At 37.2% G+C, this 14159-nt stretch overlaps 1 protein-coding gene across 2 annotated transcripts in view; it reads right to left on the bottom strand.

The window, feature by feature from the left end:
* Positions 1 to 14159, bottom strand: part of xkr4.S (XK related 4 S homeolog) — a 133605-nt gene that overhangs the window by 22900 nt on the left and 96546 nt on the right. For both annotated transcript variants that reach the window (XM_018223713.2, XM_018223712.2), the window contains one exon: positions 12322 to 12521. In XM_018223713.2, the coding sequence (XP_018079202.1) occupies positions 12322 to 12521 (200 nt within the window). The remainder of the gene's footprint in view (positions 1 to 12321; positions 12522 to 14159) is intronic.

Here is a 14159-nt window from a genome sequence, read left to right as displayed (position 1 = left end):
CACTTAGAAAGAATGGATACCCTTACTATACACACACACATACACACACACTTTACCATTTTATTCCTTCCATTAGTAGTTGACAGTCAGATGTGTAAACACCCCAATGCAGTGATCCACAACCAGTGGCTCGTGAGCAACATGTTGCTCACAAACCCCTTGGATGTTGCTCCCCACAGCCTCAAAGTAGCTGCTTGTTTTTGAATTATGAAAGTTTTAGTTGTATAAAAACCAGGTGTACTGCCAAGTAGAGCCTTCTGTAGGCTGCCAGTCCACATAGGGGCTACCAAATGGGCAATCACAGCACTTATTTTGCACCGCCCAGGAACATTTTTCATGCTTGTATTGCTCCCCAACATTTATTACATATGTAAAATGTGGCTCAAAGGTAAAAAAGGTTAGGAACCCCCGTCCTAATGTGTTATTTAACTCAAGGAGGTACAGGAGCAAACCCAATTAAAAAGCTGGTTATGCAGACAGGCAGATCAAAAAAGCAATTACAGCTCACCTATGCACAGAAAATGGAATGTTGCACAGACAAATCAGATAATGTTACAAACAGACAGAGCCAAACATACAGGACATATGAGACAAAGAGAATAATTAAATTCCCCAAAAGCCCTTTACCCATTTTAGGAACAATATGAGCTATGGGTTGGTACAATGCAAAGATTGTTACTATTTTGTGTTGCGATTTTTACCCTAATAGCCAATTTGTATGAGACCAAATGACTGCTTCCCTTCTTTTCCCTTTACCTAGTTACACATATCTGACCTGCATCTTAACTAAATACTTAAGAACTGGTTTGGATGAGAGCAGACCTGAAAAATAGAGTCCAAAGTATACAGTATTATTATCTTCCTAATGGGGAATGTAATATGTTTTGTTTCGCAAAAAAAGTTCATAAAAACTTTGCGAACATTAACGATCATGTTTGTGCCCTTTTTGAATGATTACAGACCTCAGCGACATGTAATACATTTTCGCAAAATTATTTTTTTTGTTTTTTGCAACAAAATATTAACTGAAACTCCAGAGCAGGTGTTAATGCTGAGCTCGCTTTGCAATAATGCGCAATGTAATATTCGACTAGTAAATTATTTTACATTGATTTTACAGTGCTAAACATTTGCCAAAGACATTTTAAATATTTTAAAATATTTTTTAAATATTACATTTTTACCCCCTATGTTCCCTATTAAATTTGCACAACACACAATACAAAGATGTTCTATCAGGAGCCATTTAACCTGCCTGTATGATTCTGAAGTGTTGGAGCAACTCCTGGCAGACACAGAGAGACCATACAGTACAAATCCTGTGGATATAATGCCACTTTCACAGCCCAACTCAGGAACCCTGTGCTGCCCTGTGCGCCTCTTCCCAGTAGGTGGAAAACCTTGATTAGGTGAAGAATAAGAACAATGGCTGCACACATGGTTGTGAGAAGCAATTTAGCAACAGACAATCAATCCTCTTTGCTTTTGGACAGCATGAAGGAGCTCAAACAACAAATAGAATCATTAAAACAATATTAAGTGATAGCTTCCCATATTACTATAGAATTATAAAAACACACAGGTATGGGATCCATTATCTGGAAACCCACTATCCAGAAAGCTCTGAATTACAGAAAGGCCATGTCCCATAGACTCCATTATAATCTAATAATTCATAAATATGATTTATCTGTAATAATAAAACAGTACATTGTACTTGCTCCAAACTAAGATGTAATTAATCCTTTAGGAAACAAAACCAGCCTATTGGGTTTATTTCATGTTTACATGATTTTCTACTAGACTTAAAGGAATCCTGTCATCGGAAAACATGCTTTTTTCAAAACGCATTAGTTAATAGTGCTACTCCAGCAGAATTCTGCACTGAAATCAATTTCTCAAAAGAGCAAACAGATTTTTTTATATTCAATCTTGAAATCTGACATGGGGCTAGACATATTGTCAATTTCCCAGCTGCCCCTGGTCATGTGACTTGTGCCTGCACTTTAGGAGAGAAATGCTTTCTGGCAGGCTGCTGTTTTTCCTTCTCAATGTAACTGAATGTGTCTCAGTGGGACATGGGTTTTTACTATTGAGTGTTGTTCTTGGATCTACCAGGCAGCTGTTATCTTGTGTTAGGGAGCTGTTATCTGGTTACCTTCCCATTGTTCTTTTGTTTGGCTGCTGAGGGAAAAAAGGAGGGAGGTGATATCACTCCAACTTGCAGTACAGCAGTAAAGAGTGATTGAAGTTTGACATGTCAGATTTCAAAATTGAATATAAAAATGTCTGTTTGCTCTTTTGAGAAATGGATTTCAGTGCAGAATTCTGCTGGAGCAGCACTATTAACTGATTCATTTTGAAAAAAAATGTTTTTCCCATGACAGTATCCCTTTAAGGTATGAAGATCCAAATTACAAAAAGATCCATTATCCGGAAAACCCCAGGTCCCAAGCACTCTGGATAACAGGTCCCATGCCTGTACTAGGTAATATTGGAATGATTCATTTTATATGGACACCAAAAGAGAACTCATCTCCTGTAAAAGTTACTAATAATCAGTAAACTAGTTTAAAGCATCCACTTTCAGTCTTCATTAAGAGTAATGGAGTGAGATCAATATTGCTAGCACTTGCAGCTGGATGATAATGTGTGATTCCTCCTGCAATTGCTGCAGAACAGTATGGATAGGCACACAGCAGACAGTCAGCTAAAGCTAAATTAGCAAGCGCCTACAATAGCTCCAAAGAAATGTGTCTGCTTTTAATGAACGTTCGCCTCCGTTATTTAATCTCGTATGGCTGCACAATCTGTTGAAGCTGAGAATAAAAAGCCTGAATGTGAGAAGGATCGGCTCACTGGGCTGAGACGCGGTTAGGGCAGGAGCTGTGGCAGGAGAGCCAAGTTCAGTCTGTCTTTGTTCATTGCGAGGAGAGAGGAACAAATTGATTGTGGCACAAATCATTGCAACTCATGACATGCAAATCGATCCATTATTTATTTTTTCACCTTGATTTGACACAGATCGATCTGGACTGTATGATTTGTATTGATTTGGAATAAGTCACCAATCAAATCACAATTAGCTCATCTCTTGTTGTAAGTGAGACAGAGCGTTTTTGAAACTGGTAAAACAATAAATACATTTAATCTATCATCTATCTACCTACAGCGGATCTCTCCTTGATATGTTCACCTTGAGGTGGTCGATATCTGGCTAATCCGATCTTGGGCCCTAAAGTTGGACATATACGCAAAGATCCTATCGTACGAATCCTTGATTCGTACAATTTTTGGACCGTGTGGAGAGAGTCACATAATTTTTTGTCCCACTGAGATCGGTCATTTGGTCGTTTGGCCCGATTTAAAGATTTTTGTCGCCTGCCGATAATTTCTCTGCATGTATTGCCGATCTTATGATTTTCAGTGGGAGACTTCACTAGCTTTGGTCGGACATAACTTTTGTACGATTGCTGTCGGGGGCAGAACATCGGCTGATCTGTTCTTTTATTACTTTATTTGATCTGAATGGTTAGTGGCAGGTCGGGAGATGGGGAAGTCCGATTGTTCGAGTATTTGAATGATCTGATCTTTGCATCTATGGCCAGCTTAAGGCCTACAACGCCAAGAATACAGGTGGTTGGACTGAGGACCACTTCAACAAACCGATGTGGTCCTTGATCCCATGGGATTTTTAAACCTGCCCAATTGACATCTGGCTGATTATCGGACAGAAATTGATCAGGGAAGCCTATCTAAAGGCCCCTTAGTTTGTCGGCAGCTTATTTGGAACCCTGTACGGCCGCCTTTAGATACTCAGCAAACTGAAAATTGGGGCTTTATTGATCTCTATGTGTGAATGTCTTGATATTAGTAAGGGCTGCCATATTTAATGAGAAATATCATTATTTAAAATTAACGAAATAAGATCAAGAAGTGTAAAAATTGTCAAGATAACCTAAGAACTCTTAGCTGATATTAATAACTATTATATTTTATACAGATCCTCACCCAGACAGGACAGTGTCCTTGTTTCACTCAACAAGAAAAAATACCAACTATCCACCAAAATAAATAATTTGTCGTTATAAAATCAGTAAAATGTTCTTTACTTTCAAACTTTAATTCATGCTTTCTAAAGTCATTGTTAGGCAGTTAGCCTCAAAAAGACATTTCTCCCTCAGCTTGGGGTATGTAACTAAGAAGTACAAACTAAAATACAGTAATCATTCCAGAAGCAAATGGAAAAAGACATTCAGCGCTAGATGTAAAAAAAAGTGTATGCCATCTTGTTAGAAGTATTATTTATGCTAAAAAAAAATTCCTCTTGACTCTAAAATATACAGGGAAATATAAGGTAACCATGCAGCAAAGGCAAATAATGGCAAGAAGCAGGGGTCTGAGAAGAAATGAAGGGTTAGGCAATACTTGACAGGAAAAATTGCAGAGGAGAAGAAATATTAGAGGTCTGCTAAGGTAATGCTGGAATTCAGAAAAGAACCATGCTAGGTAGCTGCTACTTTACTTCTGATAAGGCTTACTTAGTTTTAACCTTTCCTTCTCCTTTAAGTAGACAAATCTCCAGAAAGTGCCTTGCCATTGCCAAACATTGTGTTATCGATGCAAGTAAACTCACGACGATCCAGCTTAATCGCAGGGAATTGTCTTCTTTTGCATCTTCCAGCGATTAAGCTGGATTGGTGCAAGTAATATGTTTTACTTGTGGAGATTGTAGTGTTAGGCAATAGCAAGGTATTTATTATGTAGTACTTTCGGGAGATTTGTTGCCCATGGTATAACGGATTTATCATGGGATTTCAGAGTAACATTGCCTTTTAGGTCTGGAGTGGAGTTGGCCTGGTACTGGAGCTCAGTACATAGGGTGTATAATCTTGTAGCCAAACTATTTGTTGAACTTTAATAGGTGCAGTCTAACCAATCATACATTTTCATTTATCATTTGGCCTCCAATTGTCTGATCAAACCTTATTGCACATTGGTTGCTATGGGTTACTGCATTGGTGCAAATTGGCCCAATGAAAGTAAATCATGGGGGCTGTTCTTTTAGACACTATAAAATGAAAATGTATGGAATACTAGGATTTCCATTTCATCCCACTGTGTAAGTATTTCATGCAGTTGCGATGACACTCTGAACTGAACAAAAAGAATGCTTGACAGAGGCAACGTCGGTACCTGTCCCAGCCCTTACCCAATAACCAACAGCCCTCCCCCCCCTTCCTCCAAGCCCCTTTAAGGAAATACGACAATTATGCTTTTTGGATGAAAAGGCTGCAGAACAATTGGGTTACTGGATGTAAAGTTTCTATGCAAACCTTAATAATCAATCTAAAAAATCCAGCTTTAACTTCTTGAGGTTTTAGAGTTGACAGTAAGGCTGGAAAGGTACAGTCTGAGGACTGCAGGATACGTTAGGTTAATATAGCCAATAAATGGGTAAGAATTTAAATTGACTTGTGTAATTCTCTAAACTCAAACTGGAAATAACAAGGTGTACCAAATAGAAAAGACAAATAATAGGAAGAAGAAGGAGTTTAAGAAGAAATAACATGTTAGACAATACTTGATGATAAAGCGGAAGAAATGATGTTTTTACTTGGGGTGCCAAAAGTTAGGCGCCCCAAGTGATTGTATCTACTTACCTGGGGCTGCTGCTCCAAAACTGCACTAACCCGGGATTCTTCAAGCGAACACCAAAGAGCGATTGCCTTCGTACTTCTTCTTTCTTCAAATTTCCCAAGGCAGATGCATGAGCAGTAGAACTTAATAGCCGGCTTTTTCGTTTAAGTTCAGTTTTTCACTCTACTGCGCATGCACACCCATGAGAAGAAAGAAAAAGCCGGAACACAATTGCTCCGTGGTGGTCACTGGAAAAACCCCAGGGCAGCGCAATTTTCTGCACAGGGTGCCAGGTAAGGAAACAGAATTGGGGGTTCCTAACTTTTGGCACCCTCAACTAGAAAGTGTCTTTCCTTCTCCTTTAAACATTTGTAAAACATCATCCTGGTATTGAAGGTATTTTTCCCGTGAGTATGGGCTTGATTTTCACAGTGCTATCATGATCCCTAAAGCCATAAGCGGCCATATTGGAGATGTTTAACTCAACTAGATTTCTGCAAGCAATGGCACATGGGCAAAAATTTACCAAAAAATACTTTTCTATTGAATAGTATATTAAAGGCTGCATTCACACCAGTTAAAAAGTTTGTCACTTGAAATGCCCATTTCTGTATTTCCAAGGACCAAACTGAGCGAACCAGTATTTTAGCAACTACAATATGGGGATGTGTTTTTTGCCCATTTTATTGCACGACTGAGAGCCAGTTTGTTATGGATGACAAAACGACCACTGTCTCATTACACTAAAATATTGAGGAGATTCCATATGCTGTTCGCTCTTTGTAAGCTGTTTTTGACAAAGTGTGCATATAAGACCCACTTCTCCATATGAATACTCCTTTGTCTCTTGCCTGTATTTGACACCACTGCTCTTCTACATTAGTCTTTCCATTCTCTTGGCTTTTTTTACACTGTCCAGTCATGTTTTTCCTCTTCAAATCACTCTTTTAGCGTTTCCTATAATGAAATATGATCTTCTCCATTACCTCTTTCTGTTGGAGTTTCTCAAGTCTGTTTCCAAGGACCTTTGTTATTATTTTTTTATGCCGCCTTTGGCACCACCTCTGTAATGTCTCCACTATCAAGGGCCAGGCACTTTGGGGTTATCTTTGATTCTGCCCTTTGCTTTACTTCTCAAATCTAGTCAATAATTAAATCATGTCACTGGTAACTATGGAAAATAAAGTATTCATCAAGCAAGATGCCACCATAATAAGAATTTACTCTCTCATCGTGTGACAGAATAGCTAATCTAAACCTTCCCCTTTTATTGCAGAGTAATTAATACAATATTCTTTGGATGCAGTCATACACAGTTCATAAAATGTACATGAATTTTAATCTAAGCTATGAATTGAGTCATATAATCAAAACACCCATTAGTTGCCATCTTCTATTGAACAACAATGACAACATTTTAGTTGAACGCTAACAGATAAAACTGAATTTGCGAAACAACATATAACAAAAAATAGAAAACAAAAATCCAGCCTTAGTAAGTAATGGCGGTTGGGGGAAGACTTTCAGCTAAGTGATGAGTTCATCACAATTAGTGCAAGTGTGCAAACACTGTCTAGTTTATATCTCCCACAACTAATCTGATTCTCTTTTGGAAACAAAAATCAAACCCTGGGGTAGGCTCCATTTCCAGGAAGGTTTTAAAGTGATACTGGCACATTACTACAATGCTATGTGTCTGTAACATGAAATAACAGCGGCCTGTTTGCAGAAACGAGAATGTTCAACTAAAAATTTTGCAAATGCTAAATTAGTTTTTGCAAGGGCGATATTCATTTGGCAGGAGACAACTGGAATCATTTCATGTTCACTAGATTTTAGCAGAAGATAATGAATGCTCATCCATTTTATTCTCCTAAAGTAATTTGTCAACATGGAGCTGCAGCCAGGGACGCTGGGAAATGACATGCAAACGAACACCTACATGATTTCATTCTAAGTCTTATCATTTATAATTTTAAGTCTAATCAGCTGCTTCTTTATGCTTCTCACATATTTGGAAGCAAACGAAAAAAAACCCAAAACAAATCTATCACAATTATTTTGAACTTAGTAGAAGGTAGATGATCCCAAGTATAACATGGAGATTGTCCCATTATAGCACACAGACATGGTCCCGTTTATCAAATTGACATGGTCTCATTGCAGCACATGTGGATGGTCCCATTGTTACACATTATAGATGGCTTTATGTATCACATGTAGGTGGTCCAAGTCACATGTACAGTAGATGGCATCACATGTAGATTGTCCCATTGTATTACATGTAGATGTCCCAATGGATCACTTTAGATGGCCTTTGCAACATGAAGTACTAATAGTTACTTTGTATGTGGCATCCAACTGTACAATAAGTTTAATTTTAACTCAGTTTTCATAAGGGCATACGAGGGTGCACTGTACTTGCTGGTGCTATATAAATACATGATGATGTTGCACTTTAGCATCTACATAAGTAAGTCAGCAAGTGAAATACCTAAAACCAACTGGGCTCCCTCTGCAAAAAAACTTCCTGAGCCTTGTACCCGCCGGACTCCCCTTGTCCCAGTTGCCTGTTCACCTGCCCACTCTTTGCTAACTTGTGGCGGGTGAATGAAAGTGAGGGGGAATAGCATACAGCAGACCCCATGGACCGGGCCCTCTTGCAACCATGGGGTCTGCTGTATGATAGGTATGCCACTGAAATTAGTGCCTAGATCTTATGTTTGGTGCAAACTCAATGTGCAAGTTAATCCAACCCACCATGACACATGGTAAAAGCTTGTCTTTGTTTTATTAATACAATTTTTGTTTTATTTATATAATGTTATATATTGAGGTTATATCATGGTCCTGGCTGATGAATACAAAGTACAGCAATACAAAGCATTATTTGAAGAGGTGTTCAATTTGCTCCAGAACAAAAAATGCAAAAAACAAAAACAAATTATGTTTCCAATACATCACTCAGCCAAGCCCCTTCTTTAACATTTTACAGCATATATTAATACCACTAATAATTAATTTATTTTGTTGCTAAAAAGGCATTCCTTTATTCCCTTTACTGAAACTAGCTTTTGCAACTTCTGTGAAACCAAAAATTCATCAAGAAAAAACCTTTCTGCACAGGAATATGAAATATCCATTCCTCTCATTACCCTGAAGATATGTTTTTTTTATAGAAAAACATATAAAATTTATATTGGAATGCAAGGACTTTCTAAACTGCACACTCTTATTCACTGAAAAACCTAAGTTGGGCAGAGGCACATTTATCAAACTCGAATTTCGAATTCATGTGAGTTTTTTTTACTCTATTAAATTTGAATTCACTCGAAACTCAACTCGGGGTTATTTAATAAAAAAAAAGAACATCTAAAACTCGGACGAATATTACCGACCCGAAAACTCAAAATCAAATTGAATTGAGTTTTTTCTCAGAAAAAAACTCGAATGTCAGGAAGGCTACTAACAGCTTAAAAATGGTCACTGGAACTCTCCCATTGACTTATACATGAACTCAGCAGGTTTTAGGTGGCATATAGTCTAATTTTTAAAGGCCCACGGTTTGATAAATCTGGAAATTTGAATTTGAATTAGAATTCAAATGGATTTTGGATAATTCACAATTCGAATTTGAGAGTTTTGACCATAAAAAAAAACGAAAATTCCAATTCGAAATTTGAATTTTCAATTTGACTCTTAAAGGGGACCAGTCACCCAAAAAATTATTCTAAATCCTATTTTATCATGTTAGTCAAGCAAAATGAACTTTAATTACACTGTATAAATTATTTGAATCTCGTTTCCTTCAGTCTGGGAATTCATAATGATAGCAAGCAGGCAGCAGCCATTTTAGGGACATTGTTATTAAGACAAGCCTTGTATCATCTCAGAATCTTGTTTGTGCACCAGAATGGGGGACATGATGTCCATCCCCATGCCCTGGCTACACAATTAAATGGTAAAGAGAATGGGGGGAATGTGAGGAGAGCAGTGACATCTAGGAAGTGCTGAATGGAAAGTGAAAGTAATTGTCTGCCCCGCCTCTATGCCTAAGGCATAGAAGAGGGGCAGGTAATATTTGATTGACAGCTGAGCTTTTTAAATGAGTTTACAACAGCTATAAATGCTTTAATAAAAAAACAATTTGGATTCCATGTTTAATTTGAAAAGTTTTTTGTGTCTGGGTGACAGGTCCACTTTAATAAATCTGCCCATTAATGATAGCCTGAATGATATCGTCAGTGGCATAACTAGATGTTATTGTGTGGTATTGTTTTCTTTGCATTACATCAGACAATATATCCCTTTCCTATTAATTTTCCGCATATTATAACAAATACAGAATTAATAACCGAGCCTAAATCACCAATTCAAAATCACGGCGGCATTTAATTTGTTTGTAAAGATAATAATTAAACTCCATGTAATATCACATGTAATATTCTTGCAATACACAAGTGACATTTATTTTGCTACTAACCACTGTAATTTATTATGTAATAATCTGTGCTGACTGATTTGCATGAGCTGACTATAACCATCTGAACATTTTTCAAACAAGCGCCTGTAAATTAGCAACTGGTGAATTAGGTTTAGGATTCCAAGAGAGTCGATGCAAGAACAGCCATAGAACAGTCATGCATTGCTGGAATCCATGTACCAAATGTGTGCACCTCGTTGACACAACAAAAAAGGGGTAAGTAAACACTAAAACAAATTAATTGTCACAAGCTTTGCTTTAGATTTGCAGCATGACAGTATTCCTCTGATAATAAAGATACCCATCCCAAAGAAACCTTTATTTACCTCTTTCTGTGTATTTTCTCTTCCTTTTTCACTATCTGTCTCTCTATATATTACACATATAGGATCTATTATCAGGAATTCTTGGGGTTTTCCAGATATTACAATCATTTAGATCACCATGCCTTAAGTTAAGTTAAATAAACATTTAAACATTAAATAAACCCAATATTTTTGCCACTTATATGGATTTATACAGCTTAGTTACCATCAAGTAAAAGTGACTGCTTTATCATTACAGAGAAAAATGAGATCCTTATTTAAAATTAGAATTATTTGCTTGAAATGGCAAATTTACTAAGCGCTGAAAATTCGCCAGTGATGGCTTTGCAGGCAGGGCAACACCTTGCCAGGCAAAAATTCGCTCAGATAACGCTAATTCACTAACATGCGAAGTTGCGTCCAGGGTGCCGAATGCTGGCTAAGTTGCTCTTGCGTTAATTTGGCAAGCAGAGCGAAGTTGCGCTAGCATTGGCTAATTTGCATACAGTGGAAAATTAAAGTTGAATGGACGTATATGTTGCAGCAAAAACATTACATTACACAAGCCCAGGGAAGCTTAATAAAGAAAATAGAGTTGTTATTTTGCCCTACACATGAGCCCAGTGTACAGTTTATGTGCCATATGTAAGGAAATGAAGGGGGGAAGTCGGTTACACCAAAAAAAATCACGCTCTTTTGCAGCCTATCACCCTGAAAAAAGGAAAAGACAACAGCGTTTTTTTGGGATTTAGAAAAATTTTCAACTAAATTTTGAGGAAGTCCTATCTACTCTATTGCAATTAGCCTGGTCTGGGGTGGCGAAGGCAAGTCTGGCGCAAGAGGTAACGTTCAGTAAAATCCGCATCTTAGTGAATTTGTGCAGTTACGTCCCTTCGCCAGAGCACAACTTCGTCTGGTGATTGAGCGCGAATGAGCGTCAGCTTTAGTCTCTTTCGCTAGTGAAGTTACGTCTGCGCCTGTTAGTAAATCCGCAAAGCTCAGAAATTACGTCACGCTGGCGAATTTTCGCCAGCGTTAGTCACTTCGCCCTTTAGTAAATTTGTCCCTATGGGAGGGGGCCTTCCTATACTGGATTCCTACACTAGTAATACTTTGTGACAATTATGATGGGAAGCTTTCTGAAAATGATATGAATATGTGCAGTCACCTGGCGCTCCCATGGCTGGAACATATTTTGTTGGTAGAATTATGTTAAATAAAGTATAGTATTCGCCTAGTAATAAGAAAGTCCCCAGGCAATAATATACAAAGCTCCTAAAAACATCTTGTACAAAATATAATATATTGGACATGTCAAAATTTTTCTCAAATATATTTCTGCAACAATAAGGTTGCAAAGGTCTTGAGAGGGCTCTTTCTTTTTACCCCATCATGAGATGCTTCTTGAGTGATACCCAGGCCATCAAAAACAGCTGATATTAATTTGCGCAGGATTGCTTTTAGACAGATATCAGCAGGATTCTTGGATTTCCATGCCTTTTTGCATCTCCTTTTCTTCATTCGTTCAATACTTATTCCCTGTGTCATTCCACTTTATTACGGATAACTTAATTTATGGACTTGAGTTCTTTGTATGCGTGGATTACTTTGGTTGTTACTGACATTTGATGAATTTCATTTGATGAAATTTTATGTCAATTCCCCGATTAGAAATATATTTACTGAAAAAATATATATTCGGCATACACTTACTTGAATTCAATCAAACATCTGATAATTCTGTATTTAATATTATTTAGAATATCTTAATTGTAACTATGGATTGTGCATTCTACATTATCATCATCTTCTCCCTCTTCCAACTCTCTAAGCTTTTAATATAAGAGTAAAAAACATATTTATAAAAGTACCCTTAGTCCCCACAGTTCTTACCTTGAAGAGCCTGTAAGCTGCGCGTCTGCACCACGATGCACAGCTGAAGGACCAGTTGAGGAGCGCTTTCCAGGAATGTGGCCAGCAAGTGCAGCATGCTGACATCTGCATATTCATATACCATCTTCCAATAGAGCCGCCACCTGTCATTCTCTCCACTTCGTCTACTCCGAATTCCCAAGTAGATAGTATGAAAATACCTAAAATGAAGTGAGCACGTTTTTTTTATTCACATTGTTCATTTAGGTTAAAAGAAGACAACAGTTCATTAAGTTTACACACACCCATATATAAATATGTTTATTTGCATGAGCAATCCAACCATTTGTGACTAAAAATGCACTGCCTGAACTTTATAAATGACCCCCACTGACATTTATCAGTTCACATGTATAATGGCAATACATTTATTTAAGTGGCAAAAAGCAATTAAAGTGAGGGGGTTATTTACTAAAAAAAATGTTATTAACAGTAAAATAACTTGAAAGAATCTGGTGTAGCAAAAGACTCGATAAAATCTGAAATTTTCCGAATTTGACAGACTGAAAACTTGGAATTTTTCAGATTATTGCATAAAAACAACAAAATTATTCCAATTATTGCCCGAAACCCAAGGCAGATCATGATATCTTCTAATTGTAAAAGGAACATCTCCCATTGACTTCTACGTGACCTTGCCAAGTTTGAGATGAAGTATTTTCAAATTCAGACTTTTAGCGGCCTCTTTTTTTCATGAAAAATTTGTATTTACCTTTTAAAACCCTGATCAGAAAAATTCGGATTTTAGTAAATAACCCCCGAATGTGACAGAATTTTTTTTTAAATATATATATATATATATATATATATACACACACCATGATATACATATATATATATACAGTATAAACCTAGCTATACACTCACATATACAGTGTCGGACTGGAATGCCAGAGGCCCACTTTCCAAACTGTTATTCCTCCTCTCTGAAGTCAATCTCTTTGTTCTCATAGTCTTTTATATCTACTTACTATACTTTTTTTTTTAAAATATATATTTTTTTTATTTATTATTATTATTACTATACTATACTTCCATTATTAAGCCTCTTTTTTACCATAAAGAAATAGGAAATGACCATGAAATAGGCCAAATGGTTAGAAGCAAGAGGCCCGCTGACCCCTGGGCCCACTGGGAGTTTTCCTGGTATCCCGGTGGGCCAGTCCGACACTGCAAATATATTAAATATGTTTGCTTTTAAACAGGTGATCAGTAAAAGCTACTTTCTGTTTCTTTACTATATGCGATTCGACCAGCAGCTAATGTTGCAGCTAATGTTGCACTGCTTTTAACTTAACCCCACAAATACTGTATGTATACTGCGGGTCCTAGGGGATCACATTCATACAATACTGAACAATCCAATAATGTCAGTGTGTTGAATGTAAAACTATGTAAAACTGCATTCAGACAATAATAGAGCATTTCCAGTGTTTGGGTATGGGAATGCAAAATAGCCAAGGTGGCAATAATGCCAAAGTAAAATTTGATATGAGTACAAGCAGGTACAAATGTATGATCTTGTACCAAAGTATTAAATAAAGAAAACCACAAAGACCAACCAACCTTATGTTAGGAAAGAAGTTACATTACATGAGCATGCCGAGGAGCCCATAGATTATAGGGCCTAGTGGGACACAGGGGCTGGTCAGATAATTACTTACTACAGATATAATAACAATATGATGGTAACAAGAGAACAATAGAGATGTTTGTATTGGTTAGGAGCTTTAACTGCTAGTAAATATGTAAAAAACGATAGTCCTCAAGACTCAGCAAAACAATAGGTCTTAGGGGCC

Source organism: Xenopus laevis, chromosome 6S (genome assembly GCF_017654675.1).
Source record: "Xenopus laevis strain J_2021 chromosome 6S, Xenopus_laevis_v10.1, whole genome shotgun sequence".
In the NCBI taxonomy this organism is placed as follows: Eukaryota; Metazoa; Chordata; class Amphibia; order Anura; family Pipidae; genus Xenopus; species Xenopus laevis.
The sequence above is the reverse complement of the archived record's forward strand: the minus strand, read 5'-3'. Positions and strand labels throughout refer to the sequence as shown.